The sequence below is a fragment of the Mobula birostris genome, chromosome 23 (assembly GCF_030028105.1).
Source record: "Mobula birostris isolate sMobBir1 chromosome 23, sMobBir1.hap1, whole genome shotgun sequence".
Lineage (NCBI taxonomy): Eukaryota > Metazoa > Chordata > Chondrichthyes > Myliobatiformes > Myliobatidae > Mobula > Mobula birostris.
Genome location: NC_092392.1, coordinates 334334 through 359007, shown reverse-complemented (window position 1 = coordinate 359007; position 24674 = coordinate 334334). Strand labels below are relative to the sequence as shown.

Genomic DNA, 24674 nt, shown 5'->3' with positions numbered 1-24674 from the left:
GAAACACTTAAACGGTATTCTGCTGTGTACTCGGAGTGGGTGCCTTGCAGAGTCATATTACTATTGCTGGAAGCTAGGATTAGGCTGGGTACCACTGAGAAGAAGGGCAAATGGTTTCCTGCTGTGCTGTAACATGCTATGAGCCAGTGATCAAGTCATCAGGAATCCCGTGTCTTGATGGATACGTCACCTCTAACTGGGTAAGTAGATGAGGAATAGATAGAGTGGATAGCCTGCGCCTCTTCCCCAGGGCACCACTGCTCGATACAAGAGGACATGGTTTTAAGGTAAGGGGTGGGAAGTTCAAGGGGGATATTAGAGGAAGGTTTTTTTACTCAGAGAGTGGTTGGTGCGTGGAATGCACTGCCTGAGTCAGTGGTGGAGGCAGATACACTAGTGAAGTTTAAGAGACTACTAGACAGGTATATGGAGGAATTTAAGGTGGGGGGTTATATGGGAGGCAGGGTTTGAGGGTCAGCACAACATTGTGGGCCGAAGGGCCTGTAATGTGCTGTACTATTCTATGTTCTATCAGGAAGGAGATTTAGGAGTTGAGGATGCACACTCCGTCAATGGATTTCTGAATGGTGCATCAACCCATGAATACTATCTCACTATTTTTGCACTACTTATTTTTTTTATAAAGTTTTCATATATATTTCTTGCTGTAATTTATAGTATATTTTATTTTTTGCACTGCACTGCTGCCACAACAAATTTCACGACATATGTCAGTGATAGTAAACCTGATACTGATGCATACCACACTGCTCACATGATGTGTTAACATAGAAAATAGGTGCAGGAGTAGGCCATTTGGCCCTTCAAACCTGCACTGCCATTCAGTATGATCATGGCTGATCATCCAACTCAGAACCCTGTACCAGCCTTCTCTCCATACCCCCAATCCCTTTAGCCACAAGGGCCATAGCTAACTCCCTCTTAAATATAGCCAATGAACTGGCCTCAACTGTTTCCTGTGGCAGAGAATTCCACAGATTCATGTGAAGAAGTTTTTCCTAATCTCGGTCCTAAAAGGCTTCCCCTTTATCCTCAAACTGTGACCCCTCGTTCTGGACTTCCCCAACATCGGGAACAATCTTCCTGTAACTAGCCTGTCCAATCCCTTTAGGATTTTATATGTTTCAATAAGATTCCCCCTCAATCTTCTAAATTCCAACAAGTATAAGCCTAGTCGATCCAGTCTTTCATCATATGAAAGTCCTGCCATCCCAGGAATCAATCTGGTGAACCTTCTTTGTACTCCCTCTATGGCAAGGATGTCTTTCCTCAGATTAGGGGACCAAAACTGCACACAATACTCCAGGTGTGGTCTCACCAAGGCCCTGTACAACTGCAGTAGTACCTCCCTGCTCCTGTACTTGAATCCTCTTGCTATGAATGCCAGCATACCATTCACCTTTTTCACCGCCTGCGCCCACTTTCAATGACTGGTGTATAATGACACCCAGGTCTCGTTGCACCTCTCCTTTTCCTAATCGGCCACCATTCAAATAATAATCTGTTTTCCTGTTTTTGCCACCAAAGTGGATAAGCTCACATTTATCCACATTAAATTGCATCTGCCATGAATTTGCCCACTCACCTAACCTATCCAAGTCACCCTGCATCCTCTTAGCATCCTCCTCACTTGTTCCAAGTGGCACAAGTGCAACCACCTTCCCTTTCCCTTCTCCTAAGTAACCATCCTATTAATGATATCTATCAGATATATTATTCTACAGAATAATTACCTGTAAACTTGATGCTTTCCTCATTGTTAACACTGCTTCCCTTGAAATAATAAATAAATAAATAAATAAAAATGATTCAAACACCCTCTGACATTGCATTTAGCAGGCAGGCTCTTGCCAAGCAGGTTGGTGGTTAACTCAGGCTTTAGAAAATACTCCTGTAATGTTGAGATTAAACATGATTTAGAGGTGGGGACCACAACTCCAAGCCAAAACTAATGTGCAGCAGAAATTGACGTCTAAAGACTTTACTCTTGGTATTAGGACAGCACAGCAGTGTAGTGGTTAATGTAATAATAATTTATATTAAATATAAATGTAACATTTAAATATGTTAATATTTACAGTACCACCTACTATAAATTGTTTTTACAATCTCCCGACAATTGTCTGGGTGCTCCAGTTTCCTCCCACATTCCAAAGATGCATGGTTAGGGTTAGTAAATTGTGGGCATGATATATTGGCACCAGAAGTATTGCAACACTTATGGGTTTCCCCAGGCACATATTTGGACTGCGTTGGTCGCTGACACAAATAACACATACCAATTTCAATAGCTTGATTCACATGGGACAAATAAACCTAATCTTTGGTATTGGTTTATTATTGTCACAAGTAGCTAAAAACAGTGAAAAACTTGCCTTGCATACTGTTCATAAAGATCAATTCCTTACACAATGCTTTGAGGTAGAGCAAGGCAAAACAAAAGCAGTGCAGAATAAAGTGTAACAGCTGCAGAGTAAGTACAGTGCAGATGAACAATAAAGTGCAATATCACAACAAGGTAGATTGCAAGGCCAAGAGTCCACCTTATCATCCAGAGAGGTCCATTCAAGAGGCTAGTGAGAGTGGAACAGAAGCTGTGCTTGAGTGTACTGATAGGTGCTTTCAGGCTTTTGTATCTTCTTCCTGATAGGGCAGCCAGGAAGAGAAAACAACCAAGATGGATGGGGTGGTGGAAATGTACTGTACTTGTAGTAATAAAATATAATTTTTGTCTGTAACAAATTGGATCCTGTATTATACCAGAGTGCTTTGCTGATAGGCTTTATGCAACATTATGCTGATGGACCTTGAGTATATGACAATATGAAAGACAAGCAGATTCAGTTACTGGAAGAATGCGCAGTACAATAATTAAGCAGACTAACAGAATGCACCCTGTCCTTGAACTGACACGGGTACATAGCACTTGTATAAAAGAGCAACTATGCTGTCTGTTTTTTCGAAGCTATCACTGGCTCTTGCGCAATAGTGGTCTTCCTTTGCAGCAAGCAAAACAAATGCGCCTATTATTGATCCACTTTGAGTTAATTGTTGTTTGTTATAAGACGTAGCGAAAAGGTGGTCAACAGTTTTGTTGATTATGTTGGTAACTTTACTGAGGCAGAGTCCACAGAGGGGAGGCTAGTTTCCATGATGTGCTACAACTCTCTGCGGTTTCCTGTGGTCACTGGCACAGCAGTTGCTGTACCAAGCCATGATACATCCAGACAGAATGCTTTCTATGGTGCATTGATTAAAATTGGATCAGGATCTATATTGTTATAGTTTTATCTTGTACTATCTTAATGTACTGTGAAATGAACTGATCTATATGAATAGTACACAAGAGCTTTTGAGCTTTTCACTGTATATCATTACCTGTAACTACAATAAGTCAATTCCAATTCATTACTGTTTAGCTAGTCCTAATTAGCTAAGAATGAACCACACTGCAAAAAACAACATGCAGTAACTCTTCAAATAATTCTTTGTAGACCTAGATACTCTGTGCGCAGGGTCTCAAACCAACATCCTTCCCCAGTCTATGTTAAGGGTCTCAGCCCAAAATATCAATATCAACTTGTCCATTTTCCTCTATAGGTGCCGCCTGACCTGCTGAGTTCCTTCAGCATTTGGTGTGCATTACATAACAAAGAATTTGCATTGCTACAGCATCGTTCATGAACCCCACACTTTTCAAAGTCCTTCACAATCAGTGAGGGGCAGAAATGCCAACTCTTCTTCATAAGGTCCAGAAAAAATTATTTCAGTCTCTATTTGATTTCCAATCCAGTTAAATCGTGTATATGAGCAGGACTGAGAAATTATTCATGAGTGAAATATCTGCCATGTCAGGATTTGATTATAAACACCCCACGAGTGGTTTGATTTAAACATCTTATTATAAAGCTTTTTACTGCGACATCTCCCAAATGTGTTTACACTGACAGGTACACCTGCACACCTGAAAACAGAACTACAGGGAGTCAGGAAGGAAGTTGAGAAGCAGGACCTCAAAGGTAGTAATCTTGGGATTACTGCCTGTGCCACGTGACAGTGGGGATAGGATGAGGTGGAGAATAGATGTGTGGCTGAGAGATTGGAGCAGGGGGCAGGAATTCAGATTTCTGGATCATTGGGACCTCTTTTGGGGCAGGTGTGACCTGTACAAAAAGGACAGGTTGCACTTCAATCCAAGGGGGATCAATATCCTGGCTGGGAGGTTTGCCAAGGCTATTGGGAAAAGTTTAAACTAGAATTGCTGGGGGGTGGGAACCAAACTGAAGAGACTGAGGAAGGATAATCAAGGACACGACCCACCCAGCCAACACACTTTTCGTCCCTCTTCCCTCCGGGAGAAGGCTCAGGAGCTTGAAGACTCGTACGGCCAGATTTGGGAACAGCTTCTTTCCAACTGTGGTAAGACTGCCGAACAGATCCTGACCCGGATCTGGGCCGTACCCTCCAAATATCCAGACCTGCCTCTTGGGTTTTTTGCAATACTTTACTTTCCATTTTCTATTTATGATTTATAATTTAAATTTTTAATATTTACTATTGATTTGTACTCCAGGGAGCGGGAAGCGCAGAATCAAATATTGCTGGGATGATTGTATGTTCTAGTATCAATTGTTTGGTGACAATAAAGTATAAAGTAAGGGGCGGCTGACTCACAAATAGAGAAAGCCTGTAGGCAGTGCGAGAGGGAGGATAGACAAGGGATGCACTCAGACCTATGGTTTGAGATGTGTCTATTTTAATGCAAGGAGTATCATAAACAAAGCAGATGAGCTTAGGCATGGATCAGTACTTGGAGCTGTGACGTTGCGGCCATTATAGAGACTTGGATGGTTCAGGGGCAGGAACGGTTACTTAAAGTGCCAAGCTTTCGATGTTTCAGAAAGGATAGGGAGGGAGGCAAAAGAGGTGAAGGTGCGGCACTGCTGATCAGAGATAATGTCACGGCTGCAGAAAAGGAGGAAGTCATGGAGGGATTGTCTACTGAGTCTCTGTGGGTGGAGGTCAGGAACAGGAAGGGGTCAATAACTCTACTGGGTGTTGTTATAGGTCACCCAATAGTAACAAGGATATCGAGGAGCAGATAGGGAGACAGATTCTGGAAAGGTGTAATAATAACAGGGTTGTGTGGTGGAATATTTTAATTTCCCAAATATTGATTGGCATCTCCCTAGAGCAAGGGGTTTAGATGGGTTGGAGTTTGTTAGGTGTGTTCAGGAAGTTTTCTTGACACAATATGTAGATAAGCCTACAAGGGGAGAAGCCGTACTTGATCTGGTATTGGGAGATGAACCTGGTCAGGTGTCAGACCAGTGTTGCTCAGCGGGAGAGCATTTTGGAGATAGTGATCACAATTAACCAGAGGTAATTTCTAAAGTAAGGAAATGTTCAGTACAGCATTGTGGGCCAAATGGCCTGTATTGTGCTGTAGGCTTTCTATGTTTCTACTCATTAATGCAATTATCGTGTCAGCCAGTTATGTGGCAGCAATTTGATGCACAAAAACATGTAGACTTGGTCAAGACGTACAGCCGTTGCTCAGACCAAACATCAGGATGGGGAAGAAATGTGATCTAAGTGACTTTGATCATGGAATGATGTCGGTGCTAGAAGGGGTGGTTTTAGTATCGCAGAAACTGCTGATTTCCTGCGATTTTCACTCACAGTGGTCTCGAGTGCGAAAAACAAAGAAGAACATCCAGTGAGCAGCAGTTCTGTGGATGAAAATGCCTTGTTAATGTGAGAGGCCTGAGGAGGATGGCCAGACTGATTCAAGCTGATAGGAAGGTGACGGTAGCTCAAGTAACCAGTAGTTACAATAGTGGTGTGCATAAGAACATCTCGGATCTCACAACACACAGATCCTTAAAATGGATGGGCTATGGCAGCAGAAGACTACACCAAGTTCCACTCCTGTACCCAATAAGGTGGCCACTGTTTGCATATTCCTCTCTCAATGAAATAAATTTCCAAGTCACTCGTTTACATGTTGAGTGACAGATGTGGGCCAAGACATCTGGAGAAGTTTCAGGTAGCTGCCTTGGAGTCTTTCTCTTCATGTTGCTGGGTAAATTTTGTTTAAGTTTTATTATTATTCAACCGTACATAAATACCCATGAATATAGCCAAACAAAAGTGTGTTCCTCTGGGGCCAAGGTACAAAACACAGTACCAACCGTCATACATAGCACTAGGCACATGATGATGGCTGGATCTTCGCTTGTGAAGATCAGGAGGGAAGAAGAGTCCTCAAGAGCAATGGCACGATCGCTGGTGACTGTAGAGGCCAATCTTCCCACCTGCGCCATGTAGGTTTATAGTGAAGATCAGTGCACGTGGACTGATTCCACTCTTTAGACCGGGGGATGTTCCACAATGCTCAGCAAGCTGTGGTGACTGCAAAACTCTAGGCTGAGGATTGGAGTTTTCCTTCTCCTAGACAGACTGCCTGTGAGGACTAATGAGTCCCATTTACCTGTGTCTGGAATTGGAGTTCAATGAGCCCACCCTGACCACCTCCCTCAGTTATACCGCTGGATTGCGCCATGATGTAGCAAACTCAGTAAGAACAGGGATGCCACGTGAAGGTGTTGCTATGGGCACAGTAGGGTAGAAGAGGCCATATGTGAGTTACCTTCTGCATGGCAAGCCTAGCAGTGGTCCTTATGCTATCATACAGTGCCTATAAAAAGTATTCACCCCCACCCTCCCCCCGGGAAGTTATCATGTTTTATTATTTTACAACATTGAACCTCAGTGGATGTAATTTGTTTTTTTTTGACACTGATCAACCGAAAAACTCTTTCATGTCAAAGCAAAAACAAATCTCTACAAGGTGATCTAAATTAATTACAAATATAAAAACACAAAATAACTGATTGCGTAAGTATTCATCCCTTTAATATGACACACCAAATCATCACTGGTGCAGCCACTTGGTTTTAGAAGTCACATAATTAGTTAAATGGAGATCTTGTTTTGTAGTGGAAACAAGAAAATTTCCAAGTCACTGATATCTCTTGGAGTACAGTTAAGTCAATCATCAAGGAATGGAAGGAATATGACACAGCTGTAAATGTGCCGAGGGCTGGCCATCCTCTAAAACTGGGTGACCATGGAAGGAGGGGACTACTGAGGGAGGCCACCTGACAACTCTGGAGGAGTTACATGTTTCAGTGGCTGAGATTGGAAAGTCTGCACATACACGAACTGTTGCCCAGGTGCTTCACTAGTCGCAGCTTTATGGGAGAGTGGCAAACAGAAAGCCACTTTTGAAAGAAACTCACATGAAATCATGGCTAGAGTTTGCCAGAAGGCATGTGGGAGAATCTAAAGTCAGCTGGAAGAAGGTTCTATGGTCTGATGAAACCAAAATTGAGCTTTTTGGCCATCAGACTAAACGCTATGTTCTGTATAAGCCAAACACTGCACATCATCAAAAACATACCATCCCTACCGTGAAGCATGGTGGTGGCTGCATCATGCTGTGGGGATGCTTCACTGCAGAAGGCCCTGGAAGGCTTGTGAAGATAGAGGGTAAAATCAATGTAGCAAAATACAGTGAAATCCTGGAGGAATACCCGATGCAGTCTGCAAGAGAACTGCGACTTGGGAGAAAATTTGTTTTCCAGCAAGACAATGACTCGAAGTATAAAGCCAAAGCTACATAGGAATGGCTTAAAAACAACAAAGTTAATGTCCTGGAGTGGCCAAGTCAGACTCCAGACGCCAATCCAATTGAGAATTTGTGGCTGGACTTGTAAAGGGTTGTTCACACACGATCCCCATGCAATCTGATAGAGCTTAAGCAGTTTTGCCAAGAAGAATGGGGAAAACTTGTAGTGTCCAAATGTACAAAGCTGATAGAGACCTATTCACACAGACTTAAGGCTGTAATTGCTGCCAAAATTGCATCTACTAAATACTGGTTTGAAGGGGTGAATACTTATGCAATCAATCATTTTGTGAATTGAATTGACTTCATTACTTACATCCTTCATATACAGGAGTAAAAATAATTATGTTTCTGTCTAAATGTGCAGTTTATAGTAATTTATAATAAATAGTATGTACAACAGAATAGTCAATATAACATAGAAATACAGTTGTGTCATCATGAGTTCATAAGTCTGATGAACTGGTGGAAGAAGCTGTCCCGGAGCCTGTTGGTCCTGGCTTTAATGATGCAGTATCGTTTCCCGGATGGTAGCAGCTGGGGCAGTTTGTGGTTGGGGTGACACAGGTCCCCAATGATCCTTTGGGAACCTTCTTAGACACCTGTCTTTGTAAATGTTCTGAATAGTGGGAGGTTCACAACTACAGATGTGCTGGGCTGTCTGCACCACTCTCTGCAGGTCCCAGTAGGGCTTAAGAAGATGATGTTGATCAATCTAAATCTTCTCTCCCATATATCACTCCATTTTTCTTTCACCCATGTGCCCATTCTAAATATCCTTAATGTATCTGCTTCGACTACCACCTTGGCAGCATGTTCCACACTCCTACCAATTTGTGTAAAAACACCTCCAACCCACCCCTCCCCCCAAACTTTCCTCCAATCACCTTACAATTATGTCCTCTTGTATTAGTCATTGCCACCGTGCTTAAAGGCTCTCACTATCTACTCTATCTATGACACTTATCATCTTGCACACTCTATCAAGTAACCTTTTGCCCTCCTTCACTCCAAAAAGAAAAGCCCTAGATTGCTCAACCTCTCCTCACAAGACATTAGATTAGATTATGAGGACACTCAGTCCCCGTTTATTGTCATTTAGAAATGGATGCATTAAAAATGATACAATGTTCCTCCAGAGAGATATCACAGAAACACAGGACAAACCAAGACTAAAACTGACAAAGCCACATAACTATAACATATAGTTACAACGGTGCAAAGCAATACAGTAATTTGATAAAGAGCAGACCATGGGCACAGTAAAAAAAAAAGTCTCAAGTCCCAAAAGCCCCATCATCTCACGCAGACAGTAGAAAGGAGAAACTCTCCCTGCCATGAACTTCCAAACGCCGCAAACTTGCCGATGCATTGGAAGCACCTGACCGCAGCCGACTCTGAGTCCGTCCGAAAACTTTGAGCCTCCGACCAGCTCTCCGATACCGAGCACCGAGCGCCATTCTCTGCCGAGCGCTTTGACCCTGCCCCGGCTGCCCACAACAGGCAAAGCCGAGGACTCGGGGCCTTCTCCTCCAGAGATTCTGGATCACACAGTAGCAGCGGCAGCAAGGCAGGCATTTCAGAAGTTTCACCAGATGTTCCTCCGTGCTCTCACGTCTGTCTCCATCAAATCAGGATTGTGCACGGCACCCTACTTGACAGATAACAGATATCATCATCACCAGAGTGGCCACTGCAAGCTGCGTCATGTCACCATCTTCTCCTCTCTCTAATACAGAAAGCATGCTGGTAAATCTCCTCTGCATCCCTTCTAAAGCTTCCATATCTCTCCTACAATGTCTCTTCTTGGGACTGAACCACAGTCAGCTGACTCACTGCCACCACGAAAATGCAAATGCAACCTTCCTGCTTTGATTTTGAAGCTGCTTCCAGACTCAGACAGTACATATACGCTTGGAATGATTTCTTGACACACTGAGGAACTTCGTGTGCAATCAACCTTTAGCCTCTGCCCCTATGGTAATGTTTGGCATCTGCAGAATCTCTTGTGTTTATAATTTTAATGTCCCTTTCTGATTTGCAATCTGATAGCCCCATGTTTGGACAAAACTGAGAAATAATTAACGACCTGATGCTGCACCATTGAGATTTGAGTATAAAAACTTAATAAATTAGGCAGCTTCTGTGGAAATGGAAACAGAATTAATGTAAAAGAACTTTTATCAGGCCTGCCGAACAGTCCCAGCATTTTCGGATATTATTTCAGATTTGCAGCATCTGCATCGTTTTGATTTTAATGATCATCACAGCTTGGTATGCCAACCAGTTTGCCCGTGACCACACAAAAGTGTAGAGAGTTATTACACAACTCAGCACATCACAAAGGCAGCCTCTCTCCTCCATGGGCTGTGTACACTTCTTGCTGTCTCGTAAAGCAGTCAGCATAATTAAAGACCTCATCCTTCCCGGACACTCTCCCTTCTCCATCAGGCTGAAGACATAAAAGCCTGCAAGCACATGAAACCTATCAAATGTTGAAAGGCCTAGATAGAGCAGATGAGGAGAAGATGTTTCCTATAGTGGGGGAGTCTATGACCAGTGGGCACACCCTCGGAATACAAGGATGTATCTCAGAGCATGTGACAACGATAGACTAATTTACCATAAGCTCACATGCATCAGGCATTCACACCTTTATTAGATTTTGAAACACAGCCCTTTAATTAGAAGAGATATGTCTGCCTTTTGCCTGATTTGAGCACATATTCAGAGCTAGATCCTCAAGCTGAGAGGCAGCACTGAGTACTGAGGTAGGTAACTCAACAGCACCTTTCCAAGGACAATCAGAGCAGAACAATAACGGCTGTGCTTGCTTCTGACACCCAGATTCTGGGATATGCATATTTTAGTTTTTACTTTATTTAGAGATATAGCACAGTAACAGGTAGGCCCTTCTGGTCCAATCAGCCCCATGTGACCAAATAACCTACCTGCTAATCCACATGTTCTTTAGAACACAGAAAGAAACCCACACAGTCACGGGGAGAACATACAAACTCCTTATGGACAGCGACGGGAATTGAACCCCGGTCACTGGCATTGTGAAACCATTACGCTAACCAACATCGCCTCTGATCTGGGCCGACATTTATGTGCCAGGTGGCACCTAATTAATTAGCTTGTTTATTTCCGCTTTTTTCTTAAAGATGTGCTGGGTGCCTCCCGGCTACCGCTGCATTCTCCGCGGCCTGGGGGTTGGGGTGGTTGGACACTGGGGATATCATCTCATCGTCGTCTGTTTCCATTAGGGCAGGCAGGTCATCTTCTTCCATCTCTGCCTGCCTCGATGTTGAAGGTCGAGGTTCGTTGTCTGCTGTGGCTGATGTGGAAGGCTTGCTTGACTGCTGAGCCTTGCGCATTTTTCTATCATACAGTTCTTTGTAAGGACTCAAACCATCTTGCAAATATGCCCTAAACCGACGTACCCTTTCAAAATTAAAGTCGTACTTTATCATTACTCATTCAGTTTTGATTGCTATCCTTTCCTCTTGCAATTGCATCAGCTCTTCATCTATCAGTTCTTGGTCATGGGATGCCAAAACCTCTTCAACATCATCTTCGTCAACTTCTACAAGCCAAACTCACTTTGTCCTTACTTCGTTCACCATGATTGAAACGCATAATTATGTCTAGTTTTACGCTAAGTGTAACACCCTTACGAGCTCTTTTAGGCTTAGAACTCATCTTGCTCACGGCTGCTCACAGGCAAGTGCTTAAGCAAAGCCGGTGAGAATGCTGTTCCCGGGGAGAGCGGCTACTCGGGGTGCGCACTGTCTTTTATCACGCGCTGCTTTTTTCGCACGCTGCCTTTTTTCATAACAGTGAAAACACTTTCTGTTAGCGAAAACAGGGAACTAGTGTAGGTCTTTCGTAACAGTGTGGTTTCGTAAAGCTAACGTTTAAAAAGTGGGGGACACCTGTACAGGCATATGGGACTAGACAACCTGGTCAGGTTGGAAGAGTTCTGCTGAAGGGTTTGCTTCCATGCTGTAGGTGCTCAATGACCTTTCTCAGCACTGATTAGCCACACAGCTCACCCCAGCCTGTCTCTACGTCACTCAGGTAGTTTCTCCATACCGGATCATGGGTTGATGCATTCATTGCTGGCTTCACACCAGTATCCTGGTACAGCAGTACGGTCCGTGTCACATCTTTTTCTATACAAAGCTATAATGACCCTTGGAGCACCAACTCTATGAGCACTCTTGTTCCTGCACAGACATCCTGAGCACTAAGCTCAGTACCCAGTTTGGCACAGTGTGACACAGTTCATGCCCAAACATCTGAAGAGCCTCGCAGTCCAACGTACAATCCTCCTCAATGCTCTACTCACACTGAAACACAGTAAGAATCTCACTCACGCTGGCAAAGGAGAGAAGACATTCCAAAGACCGGCTCATCACTAGACGCCTCTTTGCACGGGTAATGGCAATATAAAGCAAGTTCCAGTCGACACTTGGGACCAAGTCTAAAGGCAGAATTGTAATTTACATAAATACAGTCATACTCCAAGGAAACAGTGTTATCAAATACCTGCAGAATTTCAGTATATATTTTAGAGGTATCAAGAGGAGGTTTACAAGAATTATCCTATGGATGAAAGATAAAACCTATGAGGAGCTCTGGCCTGTACTCACCGGAGATTAGAAGAATGAGGGAAGATCTCATTGAAACAAACCGAATATTGAAAGGCCTAGATAGAATGGATGTGGAGAGGATGTTTCCAACAGTGTGAGAGGCTAAGACCAGAGGACAGAGCATCAGAATGAAAGGATGTCCCTTTATAGAGCAGAGACGAGGAGGAATTTCTTTAGCCAGAGAGTGGTGAATCTGTGAAATTCATTGCCACAGACAGCTGTGGAGGCCAAGTCATCGGACATATTTAAAGCAAAGGTTGATAGGTTCTTGATTAGTAAGGGTGTCATAGGTTATGGGGAGATGGCAGGAGAATAGGGTTGAGAGGGATAATAAATCAGCCGTCATGGAGTGGTTGAGAAGCTTCGATTTGCCAAATGGCCTAGTTCAGTTGCTGTCTTATGGTAAATGTAAGAGCCATTACTGTTACTCAGTAACAGTAAAGGTGGCAGATTACATTATGCTGATTGACAACAATGACGAGGCTTCTCTCTGAACACACCAGCAAGCACTGTGTTACTGCTGTCACTGAGATTAGATCATGCAGGCAAAGGGCAGCAGATGTTTTTCATTAGACCCTGCAGTGAAACACATACCTTCCAAAGTCCAGCTACAGGGATTGCAGTGGAACACAATTTGGAGGCAAGATACAAACTGTGATTACAATTTAGTCTTAAGGGCCAAGAGTGATTTCTGCACACTAGTTCCCTTTGCAATCCCACTGCTCAAATAGCTGCTTTGCTCTTGGCAAGTCAACATCCCAAAGGTTACAATGTAAATCATTTGTATCCAAGAATGGTGCCCGTTAACCCGTTACCCCTCCTCTATTCAGAAACAGAGGCATATCGATGAGGATCTAAATTTAAAGCAAGCTCAAAAATCAGGAAACAGTTTATTTTAATAGATGCCCTTCCCATGAACAACATGCTTCAATTGTTCAGGAAGGGTACATGGACCAGTTCCTGGGTTACTGAAATGTCCCAGCCCAGAAAACTAATTGATATATTCACGTTTTCGATTTTGGTTCATTATGTCACAGTGCCTATCGCTGGGCCTGGAGGGTAGGCATCTGTATGCCTCTCTCTTTCAATGATGTTGGAGGAAGTTATCAATTTTCTGCATTTATGGATTTGGACTATGAACTTTTTCATAGAAAATCTACAGCACATTACAGGCCCTTCGGCCCACAATGTTTTGCCGACCATGTAACCTACTTTAGAAACTGCTTAGAATTTCCCTACCACACAGCCCTCTACTTTCCATGTACCTAGCTAAGAGACTCTTAAAAGACCCTATTGTAACCGCCTCTACCACCTTTGTTGGCAGTGCATTCCATGCACCCACCACTCTCCCTGTGTGAAAAACTTACGTCTGACATCCCCTCTGTACCTACTTCCAAGCACTTTAAAACTATGCCCCCTTAAGTTAGCCATTTCAGCCTTGGGAAAAAGCCTCTGGCTGTCCAGATGACCAATGCCCTTCATCTTATACACCTCTATCAGGTCACCTCTCATCCTCTGTCACTCCAAAGAGAAAAGGCCAAGTTCACTCAACCTATTCTCATAAAGCATGTTCTCCAATCCAGGCAACATCCTATTAAATCTCCTCTGCACTCTCTGTATAGTATCCACATCCTTCCTGGATTAAGGTAACCAGAACCGAGCACAGTACTCCAAGTGGGGTCCGACCAAGGTCTTATATAGCTGTCTAATGGTTTTTAATATTCTGTGTTCTAACCTATTCTTTCTCCCCTTTTTTGTGGGGGAGAAGGGTGGTCCGGGGGTCAATGTTCTTGGGGCATTTTTGTTAGTTTTCTCTGCGGGGAGAGAGTGATCTGGGGGCTGATGTTCTTGTTGCATTTCGTGAGGGGGATGCGGAAGATGCGGGGACTAATGATCATGCTGCCATTTTTTGGGGGGGTGGGGGGTTGGTTTACTGTTTCTCTTTGAACTGGTTTCCATGTTTTTTCTTGGTTTCGTGGCTATTGGAAAAGAAGAATCTCAGGATTGTATACTGCATACATACTTTAATAATTATTGAAACTTTGAACCTTTATCATGTACATTAAAGGCACAATGAAAGCTTGTTTTCAATGGGCAGACTGGAATAACAAATGATTTCACTCAGAGGCTACAAATCACAATTATTATCTGCTCAACCTGCCAAGGATCTTTTAATCACTTTCTCTGATAACGTATACATGGGTGGATGATCAGAAGGACTTGAATATGATGTCGCAGTACTGTTGAATAGCTATCTGCCTCTCTGCAAGGCTCATGAAAGAATGACAGCCTAGTGAAAGGTGAAAAGTGGGAGTGGGGACAAGTTTGAAAAGAATGGAAAAGTACTCACCCATCTTGAACTGTGAAAGAACAGTAGGGTTGTGTCGAAAGTCAGGAACCTTTATAAGGTCTTCAGCAATCTGCACTGTATCAAACTCCAATCCTTTTGCTTTGTGCACGGTTCCCAGAAGAACATCTATAGAAAAACAAAGGGGAAAGTTAACCTTTCTAATCAGGAACAATAGAAATTTCAACTTTTAGTCTCTTACACATTCTTCAATTGTTTGTACGAGGTGACCCTTGAAGTTTTATCAGCTGTTGGAAAGGAAAACAAATAAAATCAGTGAAAGGAAGGGGCCATTTCATCTCCCTTGTCTGTTGAGACCTGGCACCTAACTCTATTTAACCACGTAGAAACACAGAAAACCTCAGCACAATATAGGGCCTTCAGCCCACAATGCTGTGCCGAACATGTGCTTACTTTAGCAATTATTTAGGGTTACCCATAGCCCTCTATTTTTCTAAGCTCCATGTACCTATCCAAGAGTCTCTTAAAAGACCCTATTGTATCCACCTTTACCAACACTGCCGGCAGCTCATTCCAAGCACTCGCCACTCTCTGTGTAAAAAGCGTATCCTTGACATCTCTTCTGGACCTACGTCCAAGCACCTTAAAACTGTGCCCTCTCATGTTAGCCATTTCAGCCCTGGGATAAAGCCTCTGACTATCCACACGATCAATGCCTCTCATCATCTTATACACCTCTATCAGGCCACCTCTCATCCTCCGTCTCTCCAAGGAGAAAAGGCCAAGTTCACTCAACCTATTCTCATAAGGTATGCTCCCCAATCCAGGCAACATCTTTGTAAATCTCCTCTGTACCCTTTCTATAGTTTCCACACTCTTCCTGTAGTGAGGTGACCAGAACTGAGCACAGTACTCCAAGTGGGGTCTGACCAGGGTCCTATATAGCTGTAACATTACCTCTCAGCTCTTGAACTCAATCCCATGGTTGATGAAGGCCAATTCACCATATGCCTTCTTAACCACAGCGTCAACCTGCTCAGTAGCTTTGAGTGTCCTATGGACTCGGACCCCAAGATCCCTCTGATCCTCCACACTGCCAAGGGTCTTACCATTAATACTATATTCTGCCATCATATTTGACCTACCAAAATGAACTACCTCACACTTACCTGGGCTGAACTCCATCTGCCACTTCTTAGCCCAGTTTTGCATCCTATCAATGTCCCGCTGTAACCTCTGACAGCCCTCCACACTATCCACAACACCCCCAACCTTTGCGTCATCAGTAAATTTACTAACCCATCCCTCCTCTTCCTCATCCAGGTCATTTATAAAAATCACAAAGAGAAGAGGTCCCAGAACAGATCCCTGAGGCACTCCACTGGTGACTGACCTTCATGCAGAATGTGACCCATCTACAACCACTCTTTGCCTTCTGTGGGCAAGCCACTTCTAGATCCACAAAGCAATGTCCCCTTGGATCCCATGTCTCCTTACTTTCTCAATAAGCCTTGCATGGGTTACCTTATCAAATGCCTTGCTGAAATCCATATACACTACATCTACTGCTCTACATTCATCAATGCGTTCAGTCACATCCTCAAAAAATTCAATCAGGCTCGTAACGCACGATCTGCCTTTGACAAAGCCATTATGCCTCTCCATATGTTCATAAGTTCTGCCTCTCAGGATCTTCTCCATCAATTTACCAACCACTGAAGTAAGACTCACTGGTCTATAATTTCCTGGGCTCTCTCTACTCCCTTTCTTGATTAAGGGAACAACATCCGCAACCCTCCAATCCTCAGGAACCTCTCCCATCCTCATTGATGATGCAAAGAATCAATTCTTAATAAGTTACATTCCTTAATAACTTTGGTCAATTAAAGTCTGTCAATTAAAATTTAAAATTTGCAACAGGAGTGGAAAGTAACAATTGCAATTTGCAGAAGAACAAAACACAATATTGTCATAAAGCCAAATATACGATCCTTTTCATTACTTTACAATCATGCTCAGCCTTTCAAACAAACATAAACTGTCTTCAGATCTGGTCTTATGCTGTAAAGTAGGAAACACAGCAACCAGTTTACACTGAAAAGCTTAAGAAAAATCTATCAATATGGAGATAATCTGATACTAACAGCAGTTTGAACATAGGGGTCAGATCCTACACAACCTAGTTCACAGTTCCTTCCACTTGCTTGTAGCAGCACTTCCATTTTAAAGCCTTGCCATCAGAAGTCTACAAATGGCAAGCAAGCCACATGGGCACTAAGTGAGGCCTTTCAGCCTTCAGAGATGTGCTGTACCTGGACCTTCAATCAGTAATCACTGGCACTTGTCCTCTAGGGCATTCCCAACTTCTGCATTAATGTAAGAAGGAACAGGAATTAGTATTGGTATTAGTGGAAAGCTTGACTTGCCTACTGTTCATTGAGATCAAATCATTGCATAGTGCACTGAGGTAGAACAGAGTAAAACAATAACAAGGCAGAATAAAGTACAACAGCTACAGAGACAGTGCAGTGCAGATAAACACCAAGGTGCTAGATGATAACGAGATAGATGGTGAACTTAAGAGTCCATCTCATCACACAAGAGATCCATTTCAGAGTCCGTAACAGTGGGATAGAAGCAGTCCTTGAACCTGGTCGTATGTGCTTTCAGCCTTTATATCTTCTGCCAAATAGGAGTGGGGAGAAGGGAGAAGGGAGAATGTCTGGGGTGGGTGTATGCCTTTTATTATGCTGGTTGCTTCACTGAGACAGGGAGAAATCCCTGGAGGGAAGGCTGGTTTCTGTGATGTTCTTGCAGTTATGTGCTGAGCAGATGCCAGACTAAAGCATTATTCATCCAGACAGAATGGTTTCTACGGAACATCAGTAAAGATTGGTAAGGGTCAAGGGGGACACGCTGAACTAATTTAACTTCATGAAACTGGAAGTCTGATTCTGGAATGCACTACACATCTGGGTATTAGCACGATCTGGTCTATTACTGGGAACTCTTCTCTCAGTTTATGAAAAGCTTGAGGGAGCAGAATGGGCCCTGGTTTAATGTTGCATTCCAAAGACTATACTTGCAGCCCTGCTATGGAAATCCCACCAAGACTTCTGTGCACAGCTTTATCATGAGTGAATTGAACATGTAACTTTTTGACTAAGAAGCGTAGCGGACAGATATATGCTGCTGGAGAAGTTTTGTTGTCTCAGTTGAGTGATAATACTCAAAGAGGATGTTCTTACAACACAAAAGGAAATCAGCTAACCCATGCATAGTTCTTCATCCTGCTCTCTATACTTATTAAGGGGTCATAGGCAGTAGTCAATTAACACACACCACTTCCTTGGGTGTGAGAGGAAACTGCAGAACACAGGAGAAACCCATGCAGCCACTGTGCAGACAATGCTTTAGGTTGTGGGAACATTTCAAATATGTGACAAATGAAGTTGAGTGAAGAACCCACTAATTCAAGAGGCCGAAGGTTCAGGGGCAGTAACTATTCTTGAACCTGGTGGAGCGAGGCCTGAGGCAGCAGCAAGAAGAGTGCACAACCTGGGTGCTGGCGGTCCTTGATGATGGATGCTGCTTTCCCACGACAGCATTTCACGGAGATGTGCTCAACGATGGGGAGGGTTTCACCAGTGATAGACTTGGCCATATCTACTACTTTTTGTAGGATTCTCTGTTCAAGGTCATTGGTGTGATACAGCCAGTAATATATTCTCCACTATAAATTTGTAGAAGTTTGCCCAAGTTTTAGATGTCCCGCCGAACCTCCGCAAACTCATAAGGAAGTAAAGGCACTGTTGTGCTTTCTTCGTAATTGCATTTATGTGCTGGGCCCAGAGATAGGTCCTCCAAAATAATAACACCGAGGAATTTAAAGATTCTGATCTTCTGATGCGGACTGGCTCACTGATCTCCAGTTTCCTTCTCCTGAAGTCAATAATCGGCTCCTTGCAGGTTGTTGTTTTGGTACCACTCAGCCAGATTTTAATTCTTTACTCTAGATGCTGATTCGCCACCACCTTTAATCTGGCCTACGACAGTGGTTGCATCAGCAAATATAATTATGCCATTGGAGCTGTGCTTAGCCACACAGTCCTAGGAGTAAAGTGAGTAGAGCAGCAGCTAAGCACACAGTCTTGTGGTGCTGTGTCCTGTATGCAGACTCTTTACATGAACCTCAGAGACTTCACTATAAAATAGTGCAGTACAGCACTGTGCAAAAGATCTAGTCACCCTAGATTTTTATATGGTTTCAAATGGTATGGCCTCCACTGAGCCCTGATCGCAACATCTGGGATTACCTGGAGAGACAGAAGCAAGCGAGACAGCCAAAGCCTGTAGAACTATGGCAAGTTCCCCACGATGCTTGGAACAACCTAACAGCTGATTTTCTTATTAAGCTGCACAAAAGCACACTTAACAGAATTTATGCAGTTTGGTGATCACACCAAATATACTTTATACTTTATTGTCGCCAAACAATTGGTACTAGAACGTACAATCATCACAGCAATATTTGATTCTGCGCTTCACACTCCCTGGATTACAAGTATTAAAAATAGTTAAAATTAGTAAATATTAAAAATTTAAATTATAAATTATAAATAGAAAATAGAAAAATAGGAAGTAAGTTAGTGCAAAAAAACAGAGGCCCGTCTGGATATTTGGAGGGTACGGCCCATATCCGGGTCAGGATCCGTTCAGCAGTCTTATCACAGTCGGAAAGAAGCTGTTCCCAAATCTGGCCGCATGAGTCTTCAAGCTCCTGAACCTTCTCCCGGTGGTCTTAATATTAACTTGATTTAGTATTTTCACTGTTTACTGCTCTTTAAAGTAATTCTTTGATATTGAAAACCTTCTCATTTCATTATTTTTGGAAACATCTTCATTTTACAGAATTTATTTTGATGTGCCTAAATCTTTTACACAGTATTGTCTATATGGATACTTTGGGTTTGGTCGCGGGCCGCTCGACCATGGATTTCGGTCGGACGCCAGACGCTCGGAGAGATTCGGCGGGGGTCGGGCGCCCGGCCAGGGGCCCTGGTCAGTGACTTGGGCCGGCTCCCCCACTGGACTTAGTTTGGTGAGGAGGGTGTGAGGACACCCAGCAGGACTAAAACAAAATGGGACCTGACAAAGGGCAGATGAGCTCCTTGTGAGCCAACAGCCATCTTCCGTGGAAGAGATTAAAGCCTCACCACGTATCTACAAATCGTATGCTATGCACTTAGTTAGAAGAGACACGATGAACTTAGGGCGCTGCACCGTGTGCCTGGACCTGCCCAAGGCCTCCGCCTAAGGAAGGGCCGAGCTCGAAGAAGCGGCCACGGCTGGAGGCCAACACGGCCTCAGGCTCGAGTTCAGCGGGGGCGGCAGTGGGTGGTGCTGGGGTGGCCAGCGGGAACAAACTGGAGGAGAGGCTGTACTCGGTGCTGTTGCAAGATCGAAGAAGATGGAGGTGCGTAGCCGCCAACCCCAGATTCGGGACTGACTATCTATATGGATATTTTTAAAGTGGAAGTTGCTGGGTTCTTGATTAACAACAGCATTAAAGGCTATGGAGAAGGCAGGAGAATGGGATTGAGAGGGAAAATAAATGAGTTATAATTGAACAGTAGAGCAGACTCAATAGGCTGAATGCCCCAATTCTTCTCCTATGTCTTACGGTCTTATTTTCTCCACGAAAAATATAAGCAGATCACTGACGTAAGATGAATCTCAGTCACTTATGGTCGTATGATTAACAAGTTTGATTGATAGGGGAATTGTCCAAGCATCCCTTTAATAGCTGCATACTGTATTGCCTTATATATAATAATATTTAAAATGAGCTGTCACACTAGTGTAGCATTAACTCAACACTTTACAGCTCCTGTGATCACCAATCAGAATTCAATTCCCACTGCTGTCTGGAAAGAGTTTGCACTTTCTCCACATAACCACATGGTGTACTCCGGCCTCTCTGGTTTCCTCCCACATTTTAAAACACTACAGTTAGGGTTAGTAGGTTGCGAGTAGGCTATGCTGGCACCAGAAGCATAACCTTCGGACTGTAATAGTTGCTGATGCAAACGATGAATTTCATTGTATGTTTCAATGTGCGTGGGACACATAAAGCCAATCTTTGTCCTTTTCTTTTCTAGTTTGCAGCACAAATGGTCAAGAAGTGCATTGAGTTATGGTGTTGAAGGGCTCAGTCTTTGCTGCATGCTTAAAAAGGAGGTGAAGGAACTTGGGAAAAACAGGAAGAGATCACGATGCAAAGAACATTCAATTTAAGAAGCTTTAGATAGGTAGGGAGTCGTGTTACTTGCAAATGATGGGCAATTGACACCGAGGTTGGTGATTTTCTTCACTAGCGTAGGAATTTCCAGACTGTATTTCTCCACAACTGCAATCCTCTCCTCCAGCTCTGAGTCTTCAACTTGTACAGCATACTTTCTCAGTCCATGCCAACCACCTTTGCCTTCAAACATCTGGACGAATGGATTCTGAATCACAAGGTCTTCTAAAGAAATCAGAATTCCCTGGTTATTATTTTCCAGAGACACCACACATTTAGCTCACAACATCACAAATTTAACAAAGATGACAAGGATAGATCTTGGAATGTTTATTAAAGAAAGCAAACAAACTGCACAAGGAAACCACTTATTAAGAATTAGGCTCACCATTGGAACTAACTCCACCAGAAAAAGGTATCCCCAGGGGTGCCCGAGAGCTGGGGAGGATGAGTACCTCAGTTGGATGGACACAACGACATCAGACCCAGGCAATGAACAAACGACAATGAGGAAGCAGTGTGCATGTGGCAAAATCTGCAAGAACGATCGTGGCTTGAAGATCCACCAAGCGAGCATGAAGTGTTTGGTGGCAGCAGGAGCAGCACAACACGCAGGTGTCCAACCTGGTGAGATGAAGGAGGGGCCAGGCCCGGAGTCACCCTATAGTGCACGGAACCTCCAAGTGTTGCAAACTAATCCCTCTAACATGAAGTCTAACAGGAGGCAGATCAAATGGCCTGCAGCTAACATGACTTCACTGTGGAAGCAGTTTGATGAAGATGTTAACCAAATTCTGGAGGCAACAGCGAAGGGAGGGGTTGATAGGAAGCTGCAAGCCATGACAACAATTATTCAGCAGGCTGGATGGAGAGCGAGGTGTAAGACTTGCCGTAATTGAAGGTATGGTGAAGACGACTCAAGATGATCTTAAATCGTTCAGACGTGAAATCAATCAACAACAAATTAGAATTGCGGAACTAGATGAAGATGGCCGCAAAAGGGAACAAAAAATTGAAGCTCTTGAAAAAAATTTAACTTCGGTAACTCAGCAGTTGGAGCATTATAAACCCAAGACTGTTGATCTTGAAAATTGCTCTCGACGTCAGAATCTAAGAATAATCGGTTTTCCTGAAGATGTTGAGACGGGAGATCCTACTAAATATTTTTCTAAATTGTTAGCGGATGTGTTTGGTCCAGATATATTGGAGGAACCCCCACTGTTAGACCGTGCACACTGTTCTTTATGTCTTAAAGCAGCAAAACAGGCCAGACCGAGGCCAGTCATCATTTGGTTTCAATACCTTCATGATAAGGAACAAGTGATTCGAGCTGCTTGGCAGAAAGGCATGATTGAGTTTCAAAGTTTTAAATTTCGAATTGTTGAGGATTACAGCCAAGAAGTATTGAAAAAATGGATGGCTTTTAAACCACAGATGTCAGAATTTTATCGACAAGGCTATAAAATAGTGTTACTGCTCCCAGCCTGTTTGAAGTTGTTATGCCGGACAACTCTCGTCGTTTGTTCAAAACTCCGACCTCTGTTGAGGACTAATTAATGCACTGTTTTTTTCTCGTCTTTGATCTGTTTTTCATTTCCTTTTTTAAAAAAAAAGTTAGAACTTTATATTCTGAGGGTTTTTGCCTTGATCTTGTAGTGTGGGTATGTTTTACATTCTTAAATGATAGTACGCTTTTTTGCTAGTGATTTTGTATATCTCACTTTTAATTTTTTTTTCTTCTTGAGAGTTATTTAGTTACAATTTTAATGCTTATTTTCCTTTTTTTTTCCAAAACGTTACTGGAGAAGCATTATATTTTAAGATGGTGGATTGCATCCTTCTTCTTCCTAGAATTCTCTTTTTTTTTTTCGCGTCACTTCCGATCATTTATATATGAAAAACTAATAATATGAACTGACACTTGGTCTTTTTTTTTTAAATGTGTGTAAGAAGTAACTATTTTATGTTTGTAATTGTTGTAATCTTTTCCTTACATTTATAGTAACTTTTTTTCACTTTTTTGAATATGGGTGGTATTTCTTATGATACACATACTTCTTTTGGGTTGCCTTCTGGAAAGATGGGGTTAGAGTTAGCTGTAGATTTAGCATTAGCCACTTTCTGGCTTTTTTTTGGGTTTTTGCAGGAGGGGGGTGGCATTTTTGTTCTTATTTTTAATTTACTTTATCTTTTGAAACGGGCTGACCTGAAACTACCAAAACGTCCGAAATGTCGTAATTTCTGGTTCCTTTTCGGACCTTTTTTCCTCTTTCAGGGTCATGAGTTTGCACTCTGGTTAACCCTTTACATACCTTATGCTCGAGTTCAGTACGATGGATAAGATTATTAATTTGGTTTCTTGGAATACAAATGGTTTAAACCACCTAATTAAACGGAAGAAAATTTTTAAAGTATTCCATAGGATGAATGCTCACATTATCTTTGTACAAGAAACTCATGTCTGGAAAGAAGATAATCAGCGGTTTTTTAGGTTCTGGAAGGCTCAACAGTACCACTCGAATTCACAGGCCAAAGTAAAAGGCGTTTCTATTTTTATAGATCTGTCGATTTCATTTTTGCACCATGAGACGTTTTCAGACCCGAATGGCAGATTTTTGTCAATTACTGGTTTGTTATTTAACAAAAAAATTGTTATGCTTAATGTTTATGCCCCAAATGTTGACTGTCCCAATTTTTAAGAGTCTCTTTATATCTCTTCCTAATTTAAGTGATTATATGTTGATTATGGGTGGGGATTTCAACTGTTGTTTAAATCCTTTGATGGATAGATCCATGTCCAATCAAGCACTTCCGAATAAATCGGCTACCTTTATTAACTCTTTTATGTTTGACTCTGGAATCTCAGAAATTTGGAGATTCTTGCATTCAAATGAGAAAGAGTTCTCATTTTTTCCACATGTATATCATCACTATTCAAGAATTGATTATTTTCTTATCGATTCTCGATTAATTCCACTTGTTACTGGTTGCAAATATGATTCCATTGCTGTTTCTGATCATGCACCGTTGAAACTATCTATTAAGTCAAGGGATACATCTTCTAGTTCTAGACAATGGCGATTTAATACCACTTTGCTTCAAGATTCAGATTTTGTCAAATTTATTGAGAAACATATTAATTTTTTCTTCACAACAAGTTCTACAGAGGATATTTCCAGTGGGACACTATGGGATAGTTTTAAAGCATATATTTGTGGACAAATTATTTCATATACTGCTGGATTAAAAAAGTGAACTAATAATGAAATACTTAAACTGGTTGACAAGATTAAAGAAATTGACAAGAAATATTCCATAGCCCCTAATCAGGAGCTTTACAAACAGAGAGTTGAACTTCAAATGGAACATAATCTATTACTATCATCTTCGATTGGAAGTCAATTAACCAAAACTAAGAGTCAATTCTATATACGTGGTGATAAAACTGGGAAACTATTGGCTAATCACTTGAAATCGGCCTCGGTTAAGTGACAGATTGTTAAGATTCGTAAACAAGATGGCACTTTGACGTGACAAGATAAATAAATTCTTTCAAGAATTTTATACCTCCCTATATCAATCAGAATTTCCTGATGACTCCACTATAATGCATGAATTCTTAAAGAAATTGAATATTCCAAAATTACCATCTAATGAACATTTAAAACTAGATGTACCTATTTCGGTAGAGGA

At 42.4% G+C, this 24674-nt stretch overlaps 1 protein-coding gene across 11 annotated transcripts in view; it reads right to left on the bottom strand.

Moving 5' to 3' along the window:
* fbxo18 (F-box DNA helicase 1) overlaps positions 1–24674 on the bottom strand; it is a 148673-nt gene that overhangs the window by 48505 nt on the left and 75494 nt on the right. For 4 of the 11 annotated variants that reach the window (XR_011882983.1, XM_072241784.1, XM_072241785.1 and 1 more), the window contains exons 17-19: positions 21009–21206; positions 14723–14848; positions 12097–12203 (exon numbers count right to left, since the gene is read on the bottom strand). Coding sequence is in view for 9 of the 11 variants with exons in the window: in XM_072241784.1 (XP_072097885.1) it covers positions 12097–12203; positions 14723–14848; positions 21009–21206 (431 nt within the window). In the remaining 2 variants the exon portion in view is untranslated. Of the gene's footprint in view, positions 1–1754; positions 1787–8595; positions 9369–12096; positions 12204–14722; positions 14849–21008; positions 21207–24674 lie in introns of those variants that run through there. The other 7 variants (XR_011882984.1, XM_072241791.1, XM_072241788.1 and 4 more) reach the window with 6 other exon arrangements.